This window comes from Branchiostoma floridae, chromosome 6 (assembly GCF_000003815.2).
Source record: "Branchiostoma floridae strain S238N-H82 chromosome 6, Bfl_VNyyK, whole genome shotgun sequence".
Lineage (NCBI taxonomy): Eukaryota > Metazoa > Chordata > Leptocardii > Amphioxiformes > Branchiostomatidae > Branchiostoma > Branchiostoma floridae.
In genome coordinates this window covers 23,477,266-23,488,792 of record NC_049984.1, presented here as the reverse complement: position 1 = coordinate 23,488,792, position 11,527 = coordinate 23,477,266, and the positions used below count along the sequence as shown (strand labels likewise).

At 45.7% G+C, this 11,527-nt stretch overlaps 2 protein-coding genes across 2 annotated transcripts in view; both read left to right on the top strand.

Annotated features, from left to right (window-relative positions):
* Positions 1 to 7,770, top strand: part of LOC118417912 (kelch-like protein 9) — a 9,026-nt gene extending 1,256 nt beyond the window's left edge. Inside the window, exons 2-6 of the mRNA XM_035823674.1 lie at positions 643 to 1,399; positions 1,851 to 2,055; positions 4,620 to 4,839; positions 6,322 to 6,555; positions 6,975 to 7,770. Coding sequence (XP_035679567.1) covers positions 716 to 1,399; positions 1,851 to 2,055; positions 4,620 to 4,839; positions 6,322 to 6,555; positions 6,975 to 7,449 — 1,818 coding nt within the window. The 5' untranslated portion in view covers positions 643 to 715 and the 3' untranslated portion in view covers positions 7,450 to 7,770. The remainder of the gene's footprint in view (positions 1 to 642; positions 1,400 to 1,850; positions 2,056 to 4,619; positions 4,840 to 6,321; positions 6,556 to 6,974) is intronic.
* A 1,574-nt stretch (positions 7,771 to 9,344) lies between these two features.
* LOC118417953 (cytochrome b-c1 complex subunit Rieske, mitochondrial-like) lies at positions 9,345 to 11,277 on the top strand. Its single transcript, XM_035823717.1, has 2 exons — positions 9,345 to 9,626; positions 10,436 to 11,277. Exons 1-2 carry the CDS (start codon positions 9,416 to 9,418, stop codon positions 11,044 to 11,046), a joined length of 822 nt encoding a protein of 273 aa, XP_035679610.1. The 5' UTR covers positions 9,345 to 9,415; the 3' UTR covers positions 11,047 to 11,277.
* Positions 11,278 to 11,527: the final 250 nt, after the last annotated feature.

Here is an 11,527-nt window from a genome sequence, read left to right as displayed (position 1 = left end):
GCGATGTCATGTGTATATGTCCAAACACCTGTGTGCGTGTGTGTGTGTGTGTGTGTGTGTGTGTGTGTGTGTGTGTGTGTGTGTACATGTGTGTTTGTGATATGTGCGTGCGTTTGTGTGTGTGTGTGTGTGTGCGTGTGCGTGCGTGCGTGTGAGGTTGTGTTTTTAGATGACCGGCAGCAGAACTGTAATACTTAACACAAGCAGCCTGTGTGTGTATATGCCTGTGTGTGTGTGTGTGTGTGTGTGTGTGTGTGTGTGTGTGTGTGTGTGTGTGTGTGTGTGTGTGTGTGTGTGTGTGTGTGCATGCGTGCGTGTGCGTGTGCGTCCCTGGATGCATAGGTTCTATTGAATTTAGTGTGTGTTGGTAGCGTAGGTCTTCATAAGACCTCGATATTGTTAGCTTTTAGACCCCCTAGCAATTTGTTATGGTATGTCAGCGAAACTTCCGCTTTTGATATCTAGAGTTCTAGACATGTTGTAGTGATTTTCTAAGTGGTAGATAGCTGTTTGGGCATAGAGTAAGTGACGTAGGTTTGGGCCCCCTAGCAACTGTTATGGAACTGCCTAGTGGCCAATTTTGTTTCAGAATTTGAAACTGCAGGAGTCGGTTTAACTTCAGACTTTGATTTCTTCCTACAGTTCTTCAAGATCGCCAGGAACAGGGTCATACAATGTGAGGCAGAGCCACAGTAGTGCTTAAACCACCATCACCATGTCTTCCGACGCTGACCGAGTCCTGTGCAGCAGTCTATCTCATTCTCAGCACCAACCGTTCAAAAACGCCGGCACACACTCGGCCTCCCTCCTCCGTACTCTCAACGAACTGCGTGAGTCAGAAATCCTAACAGACGTGTCCTTGGTAGCCGAGAACCAGACTTTTCACGTCCACAAGGTCGTCATGGCGTCCGCTTCGGACTACTTCAGGGCTATGTTCACTACAGACATGCGAGAGAAGGGACAACAGAGCATAGAACTCTACGGTGTCACCGCTAAAGGGCTGAGGTTAGTTATAGAGTACGTCTACACATCGGAGGTTCCCCTAGAAGAGGACAACGTCCGGGACGTTCTAGACGCCGCTAGCCACTTACAAGTTCTCCCCTTACTTGAAAAGTGTAAAAACTTCATGTTGACCAAACTCAGCTCGAACAATTGTTTAGCGATGGCTAGACTTGCCGAAGCGATGAATTTGGACAAGATCGAGGCATCGGCGAGAAAGTACTGCTTGCGTACGTTTGGACTTGTTGTGAAGACAAAGGACTTTCTAGAATTGCCAATAGAGAAGTTGCTGCCTCTTCTAGAGAGCGACGATGTGCTGGGATGTTCGGAGACTGGACTGTTCTTGGCTGCACTGAAGTGGTTGGAGCACGACCCCTGTCGGCAAGAACATGCAGCACAGGTGAGGAACTTTTGAACGATCGAACTAACGTTAGTACTGCTGAGTGATATTAAAGTTAGAATAAAAGTTAAACGGCGTGTTACCAGCTAGCTATCAGCCTGGGTACCATCATCCGAAGTAACTGCTGGCCCAATCTTTTCACTCCACAGTTAGAGAAGCAAGGAGGCTATATCGACCTTGCATTGACCCAGCGGTTACTATGGAGGATGGCACATAGGTGTATCTATTACTGCTGTCTTCAACAATGTACATTACTTAGAAAGGATGGCGTTTTATGTAGAACATGTGTTTCAAGGACAACGTTCGATTGAACAACCGATCATTGTAGACAACTCAAAACTTCCTTGATACAAATGTCCACTATTGTACTTGAAACGTTTTTTAAAAGTCTGCAATTTTTGTCTCCTATACACCACTATGACACATGCCCACGAGTTACGCTACCTTCCAGGTGATGTCCCGGGTGCGGTTCCCCCTCATGCCGCCAGGGGATCTGGTCCGGTACGTCCAAAGTCACGCCCTGTTCCAGACGGATGAGGACTGTAAGGCGCTACTGCTGGAGGCGTCCCGATACCACAACTCCACACTGATGCAGCCGGTACTGCAGTCCACACGTACACAGGTCCGGACCAGTCAACCCACCGTGCTGGTTATAGGTAAGGGAATTCGGTACTACCGTCCACACTACGGTACACAGGTCCGCACCAGTCAACCCACCGTGCTGGTTATAGGTAAGGGAATTAGGTACTACAGTCCACACGTACACAGGTCCGCACCAGTCAACCCACCGTGCTGGTTATAGGTAAGGGAATTCGGTACTACCGTCCACACTAACGGTACACAGGTCCGCACCAGTCAACCCACCGTGTTGTTTATAAGTAAGGGAGTTAGGTACTACAGTCCACACGTACACAGGTCCGCACCAGTCAACCCACCGTGCTGGTTATAGGTAAGGGAATTAGGTACTACAGTCCACACGTACACAGGTCCGCACCAGTCAACCCACCGTGCTGGTTATAGGTAAGGGAATTCGGTACTACCGTCCACACTACGGTACACAGGTCCGCACCAGTCAACCCACCGTGCTGGTTATAGGTAAGGGAATTAGGTACTACAGTCCACACGTACACAGGTCCGCACCAGTCAACCCGCCGTGCTGGTTATAGGTAAGGGATTTAGGTACTACAGTCCACACGTACACAGGTCCGCACCAGTCAACCCACCGTGCTGGTTATAGGTAAGGGATTTAGGTACTACAGTCCACACGTACACAGGTCCGCACCAGTCAACCCACCGTGCTGGTTATAGGTAAGGGATTTAGGTACTACAGTCCACACGTACACAGGTCCGCACCAGTCAACCCACCGTGCTGGTTATAGGTAAGGGAATTAGGTACTACAGTCCACACGTACACAGGTCCGCACCAGTCAACCTGCCGTGCTGGTTATAGGTAAGGGAATTAGGTACTACAGTCCACACGCACACAGGTCCGCACCAGTCAACCCACCGTGCTGGTTATAGGTAAGGGAATTCGGTACTACCGTCCACACTACGGTACACAGGTCCGCACCAGTCAACCCACCGTGCTGGTTATAGGTAAGGGAATTAGGTACTACAGTCCACACGTACACAGGTCCGCACCAGTCAACCCACCGTGCTGGTTATAGGTAAGGGAATTAGGTACTACAGTCCACACGTACACAGGTCCGCACCAGTCAACCCACCGTGCTGGTTATAGGTAAGGGAATTAGGTACTACCGTCCACACCAACGTACACAGGTCCGCACCAGTCAACCCACCGTGCTGGTTATAGGTAAGGGAATTAGGTACTACAGTCCACACGTACACAGGTCCGGACCAGTCAACCCACCGTGCTGGTTATAGGTAAGGGAATTAGGTACTACAGTCCACACGTACACAGGTCCGCACCAGTCAACCCACCGTGCTGGTTATAGGTAAGGGAATTAGGTACTACAGTCCACACGTACACAGGTCCGCACCAGTCAACCCACCGTGCTGGTTATAGGTAAGGGAATTAGGTACTACAGTCCACACGTACACAGGTCCGCACCAGTCAACCCACCGTGCTGGTTATAGGTAAGGGAATTAGGTACTACAGTCCACACGTACACAGGTCCGCACCAGTCAACCTGCCGTGCTGGTTATAGGTAAGGGAATTAGGTACTACAGTCCACACGTACACAGGTCCGCACCAGTCAACCTGCCGTGCTGGTTATAGGTAAGGGAATTAGGTACTACAGTCCACACGTACACAGGTCCGCACCAGTCAACCTGCCGTGCTGGTTATAGGTAAGGGAATTAGGTACTACAGTCCACACGTACACAGGTCCGCACCAGTCAACCCACCGTGCTGGTTATAGGTAAGGGATTTAGGTACTACAGTCCACACGTACACAGGTCCGGACCAGTCAACCCACAGTGCTGGTTATAGGTAAGGGAATCATATTAGGCTAACTTCACATTTTCACAAACGTGCCCGGCCGGGCAGCTAGTTTTCGGGAACAAAAAGTACGATATAAACGACAAGAAAACTCACAACATACCAAAATATTATTAATGATTCAACAGCATACTTTGTGCATATGTATTGACATAAAACTCGGAAGAGAGACCTGAGCCTTAGTTAGGCCTACGTCATATTTCCAAACCGGGTCCCGACCGGGGAGCTTACGGGAACGAAAAGTATGATATGACATAACGTCATAAAAAACACATGCACAACACTGCAAAAGACGTAAAGAGATCGAAAAGTGTAGATTTTTTACGCAAACATTTCTATTTGGATCAGTGACAGTTGATAACGTCAGCACTACCAAAAGCGACTGTCTGTATATAACGCCATTCTCCTACGCCGAGACACGTACATCCAACGGCGCTAGAAAACCGCCTTTTGTCGGTACTCTGCTATCTCAACCGTCACCCTTCAGTTCCTGTGTGCGTCGCCAAAAAACAGCTGTCAGCCAATCAGAGAATAGGCCTTTCAGTTTTCAGAAGTTGTCTCGCATATAATATATAAGGGTAAGCTCATTAATATTTATAAGCAGGGCGGTCAGGAATTGATGGTGACGGTTGAGATAGCAGAGTACAGACAAGAGGCGGTTTGCTGGCGCCGTTGGATGTCTCTGCGTAGGAGATTGCGATGTTATAACGCAAAGCTTAAGATGTACGAACAAAAAATTAATGACAATGGGTTTTGTAGGTGGGACAAGAATGCTGTCCAACGGCGGAGTGGACGCGTCCAAAGACGTCCTATGTCACGACCCAAAGACGAACAAGTGGAACAAGCTGACCGAACTCAGCGGAAAGCGGAGCCACCATTCCGTAGCCGTGCTCGGGAATTTCTTGTACGTGGCCGGGGGACAGGAGAGGTGGCCTGGACCGAGAAACGGCAAGAAGAAACCACAGAGCTCAGTTGTAAGGTAAGCTACGTATCCTTTCTTTCGTATCTAGTCTTTTCGAGTTTTTATTCTTGTATGTGCTAGCTTTTCTACTCATCACTTTTGTTTCTTATTATGAGTTCTGATTTTAGTTTGACCTAAAAGCTCCTTGGCTTTGGTACGTCAAATAGCAGTTACTCAAGCAACTGGATATGATTTTTGAAACTGGAATTTTAATTAAAAGTATGCTTGGGCGTAATGCATAAATAACGTACCACAAATTTACAGATATTGTTATAAATGAAATAATCAGATGGCTGCATGTTTATTATTAGAATTATTGTAAATAAAGATTCAGTTTTTTTACATTCAGTTTCAAAATGTTTTCAAAATATCTGAATGGTTAGATTCAAATTGTTACGTTTTTTAAAATTAATACCGTTGTGACGAAGATATTTCTTTAATCAAAATAATTGAGACTTAGAAGTACAAATAGTTAAAATCCCTTTCTTGGCAAAGTTGTACGAGGGGTGATCAATATGTTCTCGGCCTAACCCAGAAATAATAAGCACAACTCAAATTTTGAGGCACAACTTTATAGTATGAAGCCTTTTATCAATATCCTCCAAATTACAAATCATTGGAGTCATTACTTTCCAGGCATTCGTTTTATGCAAATTAGAAGGTAAGTGGCGAGAAAAAGAAGGGTGAAGTGTGATCAGACAATTTGACCCGCACACCTCAGGTTTCAGATCAATTGTCCACTTTTTTTTCGTTATCCCTTACCTAACGTTACTGGGTGTCACCTGCAACGTAATGATCACAATGATTTGAATTTTGGTACACATTTATATAAGATTTTATACAAGTACGTGGGATTATCAATAAGTCCTCGGTTTTGCGGAGAAATAATAAGCACAGCTCAGATTTCGAAGCATAGATGTCAAGTATAACGTCTTATATAAATCTGTACCAAAATTCAAATTATTGTGATCATTACTTTGCAGGCGACAGTCGCGACACCCAGTAATGTTAGGTAAGGGAGAACGGAAAAAATGGGACAATTGACCTGACCTGAGGTGTGCGATCGAACTTGTGCTGCTGGAAGTCAGACACCCAATTCTTTTTGCCTGAAATAGGAGGAGAATGATTATCAAACATTTTGACAATGTCTTTTGTTAATTTACGGCATGGGGAACTCGACCCACACATGTCTGATCACAATTCACACCACTTTTTTCTCGCCACTTACCTTCTAATTTGCATAAAACGAATGCCTGGAAAGTAATGACTCCAATGATTTGTAATTTGGAGGATATTGATAAAAGGCTTCATACTATAAAGTTGTGCCTCAAAATTTGAGTTGTGCTTATTATTTCTGAGTTAGGCCGAGAACTTATTGATCACCCCTCGTACGTCCTTGATTTTTCTTCAGCTGTACGTTTAGATCTGACCAAAAGGCTTACGTCACTTTATTTCGTTTGTGTAAGTTATGATGATTCTATTATTGTGTTTTATCCTCAGGTATGACCCGGTACATGACAAGTGGTTCAAAATCTCAAGTATGAATCAATCTAGGATGTCTTTCTTTCTCGGTGCTTCGGTGTTCGGTCGTCTGTTCGCCGTCGGAGGCATCGGGCCCGACGGTCGGGTAGCCTCGGCGGAGTCGTACGATCCGGAAACTAACGAGTGGTCCTTCGTCAACCCCATCGGCGAACCTCGAAGCGGACATGCAGGGGCCGAACTCAGGGGGAAATTGTAAGTACAATGTCACTTATAAATGTTTATCCAAACATTCTTCCCTTTTGTACCTTAAGCTCTAAATCAAATACAAATTCATCCTTTTTACAGTTAGAATGATAGTGCTGTCTTTCTTTCTTTCTTTCTTTCTTTCCTTCTTTTTTCTTTTTTTCTTTCTTTCTTTCTTTCTTTCTCTTTCTCTTTCTTTTTTTCTTTCTTACCTTACATCCTCTCTTGATTTCTTTCCTTTTCTTTTCTTTCTTGCCTTCTCTCTTCCCTTTTTCTTCTTTTCATTATTTTTTACTTTCTTACTTTCTCTTTCCTTCCATCCATCCTTCTTTCGTCCTTTCTTTCTTTCTGTCAACCGAGAATCCTTATGATGCATTCATTGTCCTTTTTCTCATAGTTGTTTTGTATACCGTTGTTGTGATCTATAGGTACATCAGTGGAGGAGGCACCGAGTCCATGGGCGTAGAAAACACCGTTCTAGTCTACGACCCGTCCGACGACGACTGGGCGGACAGAGCCTCCATGTACGCGCCTCGCGACGGTCACCAGATGGTGTCTCTACGGGACCGCCTCTTCGTCTTCGGCGGCGTCCACTACAACGGGCACGGACAGCTCATCCACGTGCACCGAACCGAGTGTTACGATCCAGACTTAGACCAATGGACGAACGTTAAGATGATGCCGTTTCCGCAGTGTTACGCCGGAGCGGCTGTGGCGAAGCATCACATTTTCGTGGTCGGGGGTTTCTCCTGGTTGAAGAGAAAGTGTAGTAAGAGTGTGCAACAGTACGACGCTTTACACGACAACTGGGTGAAGTGTCCTGATCTTCCGGAGTTCATGGACGGAGTGGCCTGTGCCACTTTGTTTATACCGTCCAACAGAAAACCAAGTAGTACCTGGTGATATACATATTGTAATGTAATTATTATGGAAAACATTTCCGAATCAAGATAATAGACTTTGAGAATTTTAGACCATGGCAGTCCTCTAATCTTCTTCAAGATAACGGAGGACCCTATGTTAGCATGGAAGTTCATCTGTGTTGGTAAATGGCAGCACGAACTTTATCAAACCGACTCTTCAAATAAAATGGGGCTTACCCAAATTCCGGAACGCGACGTTAGAGCCAAGTGACTGCAGCAACGGGTCGTAGCTGCCAGATAACCTGTGTCGCCCCCCGGTCAATACAGACCCCAAATCTGACGTGTCCGAGTTTGAACAGTGACCGGGGGGGGGGTGATATACTAGTAGGTTATCTGCCACTAACGGCCCGTAGTTGCAATCACGTGACTCCAATGTGATGTTCCGGAAGTAGCAGTAGACGAGATAAATCCCAACTATATTATATTACATTGTCACTTGATGATCAATATCATCAGTCACGTGACAAGAGAACTCCAAGATATAAAGAGACAAGGCGCATCTCGAAACCCTCCCAAGACGCTAAATGTTTTTATGTGGGATGTTTGAATATTTCGTCAAAAGTAAATGCCAATGCGTTTGAAGCGTTTAAAGCTTCATGTGGACCCGATTGCTTAGAGCGCGTCATCTCACTGTAGTGAGGGTCAAAGGTCGTCTAAAGTCGGTGCTGTCCCCCAGTGTAGATTATGTCGAAGTTTATGCAATGTCCACGTGACTCTATGTATCAATTTTGATTAGAAATGATTCAACTTTGTACCCTAAGACTCACGGTACTTTATTAGAAAATAAAGTATAATGTACTTACATTTCATATTATGTTCTCGACTTTTACTGACTTTAGACCACAACAAGTAAATGTTATAAGTGGTATCCTCCACAGACTCCAAGATTTTTGCCTGTTAAGAGTCGACAAAAACTGATCAACAAAGTCAACAACTGGTCAACAAAGACTCAGCAAATACTGAAATGGGAAACTTTTCTTTATATTCTACTTGGACGGAGAAGTTATGACACCAGTGTCAGTGAGGTAGTCAAGAATTAAAATTTTTTGAGTGAAGTTGAACCAGTGACACGGTTTACAAGGAAGAGGAAAATAGAAGAGGAAAATGCCCCATACGCATGCACTGTGCAGGGACAGATGTGTTTACTTGTATGGGTGTTCAGCACCAAGGGCGCATGGTGTTGGGCGTCAGGGACGGGTTTGTTTACCCAAGGTGTTCAGCACCAAGGACAGGTTTATTTCCTTATGAAGACAATGAGTGAATGCAGGAACCACTTGAGCCCTGTTGACCGTAACAACAAGCCCTGTTGACCGTAAGCAAGAAAAACCTGGCACACTAGCCAAGGCTATCAAGCATGGTTCGCAACCTTGGTATCAATCAGAGTCTAGCTGAGAATTCGGGAAAAACAATCAGAGGAGCACATCAGATCTAGAGTAGAATGGATGCATGTTATTTACCAACGGTGCCTCTTCAACAACAAGCTTGAGGTCACGGGTTGAAACAACAAATTGTCTCACTAAAGCCTGTCACGTCACGGTTTCAGACGAATTCCTCACGGTCTCACAGTGCCTCCTAGTGATCAGAGAGCGAAATGCAGATCATTCGTAGACAATTGGTAATGGAAGAGAAACTTGAAGTTGATAGGCTAAAGCAGATCAGAGTAACGTTATATCTCTGTCATCCTGTTAGTAGCTTTTCCGTAAAAGGATGATCATGGGAATTGAGTGAAAATTTGCAATTTCGCCTTGATAGGAAAATCTTGTTAAAAGTACAAAATTTTCTGTTATTTCAATCATTTTCACTGTGAACCCATTTTACGGCTAAACAGTTTACGACAGCACTCCCGTGTTTTACGACAGTTTAATACGTTACTGCTCCTGCGCACTAAATCGTGACGTAGTTCTCATGTAACCACCATTTTGACGACCTCGCCGGTAACGTAGACTATGTGGAGCAGTGTGGTCCGTAGCGCCGGTCTGGCGCCGTACCTGACCGCCACATCGCAGTGTGTGGCGTCTCAGCTACGGCCTCTCATCCCAGCGGTCGCCTTGAAGGCGGACTCGGTCCTGGTACCGCCACCGGTCGAGCCCCAGACGAGTTCTACCCTGGCCAAGACGCTACCCCGGTCTGCGTTACGAGTGACCTCTGGTGTTCACGGTAAGAACATCCGTGGTAAAATTACGGCCTTATGTGTAGATCTAGAACTGGAATAAACCTGTATTGAACGAGAAAAAGGCTATTGATTACAATTCAAGAGTCTCAGGACATATATACAGCTACACGGAAAGCTACCAAGGGTTGCGCAGTTGTTATTCCCTGCCCCCCCCCCCTCCCACCATATTTGACACTGCTTATCGTTATACAACCTATACTTGAATAACGCTTTCAGTTTATGTAGAATATTTGGTGTGTCCCCAAGTCTGTGTCCAATGTGGTCTGATACAGTAAGTGGCGTCAGTGTGGCGTAATGGTAGGGTGTTTGACCTAGACCTGGGTTTGAATCCCCGGACATGCCCCGTCGAAGTTATGCCCATGAGAAAGGTTTTAAGCATTGCTTATCTGAGGTGGAAATGAGCACCTAGCTTTGGTTAAGGGTGCCCCTCGGCCTGGAATAGGACGTTAATTGGAGGTCCTGTGTTTGAGGAGAGCCACACCTAGAGCACATATAAAGAACCACAGTTATTGAATTGAAAAGAGCACAGTTCCATCCTGTTGTGAGTGGATGGAATAAATCTGTACAGATATGCAGCTTGTGCTGTTCAGTACAAATCTGGTGTTTAGGGCTATGAAGTGGTCATACCGGGTACCATGTAATAGTACTACAAACAAAACAATACTGAGTTGCTGTATCATTTGAACCCTGCAAAGCAGCAGCCTAAGAACTAGATACCACATGACATGTAACCAGACCATAAAATGTCCTTATTCCTTTTTTCTAATCTTTGATTTTTTTTCCTTTCCCTCAGGGCCAGGCCAGGTGCGGTTTGCCCACAGCGATATCACCGTGCCAGACTTCAATGACTATCGTCGCCGTGATGCTCAGGACCCCAACAAACCCGCCGTGAGCAGCGACGTCTCCCGCAAGGCTTTCTCCTACATGTTGGTTGGTGGCTGTGCGGTCACCTGCGCCTACGCTGCCAAGAACGTCGTACAAGATCTCGTTACCACCATGAGCGCGTCCGCTGACGTGTTAGCGTTGGCCAAGATCGAGGTCAAGCTGGCCGAAATCCCTGAGGGGAAGAGCGTGACCATCAAGTGGCGCGGGAAACCGCTCTTCGTCCGCCACCGCACGGAAGAAGAAGTCAACGAGGTGCGTGCGGTGGATCACAACACCCTGAGAGATCCGGAGCCCGACGAGATTCGCGTGCAGAAACCGGAGTGGTTGGTTCTGATCGGCGTCTGCACGCATCTCGGCTGCGTGCCCATCGCCAACGCGGGCGACTACGGAGGCTACTACTGCCCGTGCCACGGCTCACACTACGACGCGTCGGGGAGGCTAAGGAAAGGCCCCGCCCCATACAATCTCGAAGTTCCAGAATACACGTTCCCCGATGAAGAAACACTTATTGTAGGTTAACGAAGAAATGTTCAAGTTTGATACATGTACAGAAATATATTAATCATTTCAACAGTACTGTTAACATATGACAGCTTTTAAGGTCCTACTGATGGTAGTTTATTGCCCATATGGAAGTCATTTACAAAGATTGCCAAGTAGTTACATGTGTATTTTAAAAGGACATAAAACTGGATGTCTGAACCATCTTGTTTGTGATCACTGAATAAACCGTTGGCTGTGTGAAATGGTTACCTGTGTGCGTGCTTCATTCTGTTGGTATTACAAATGTAGTAAGTATACAGTGTATGTAGTAATGAGAAGTGTAGTAATGGTATATTAGGTCATGTTGATTTGATTGTGTGAATGAAAACCTCTAAGATTAAGAACCCTGAACCTGATGTGTGCCCCCCACCCCACCCTACCCTGAAATAAAAATATTGGCAAACAAGTTATTTCATTGTGAAATCTAATCGGTCGATCTTTCTGTCATATGCAGGAA

Coding starts and splice junctions, on each gene's coding strand:
- LOC118417953 (XM_035823717.1), top strand. CDS start 9,416: ATGTGGAGCAGTGTGGTCCGTAGCGCCGGTCTGGCGCCGTACCTGACC. Junction 9,627..10,435: donor AGTGACCTCTGGTGTTCACG/GTAAGAACATCC, acceptor CCTTTCCCTCAG/GGCCAGGCCAGGTGCGGTTT.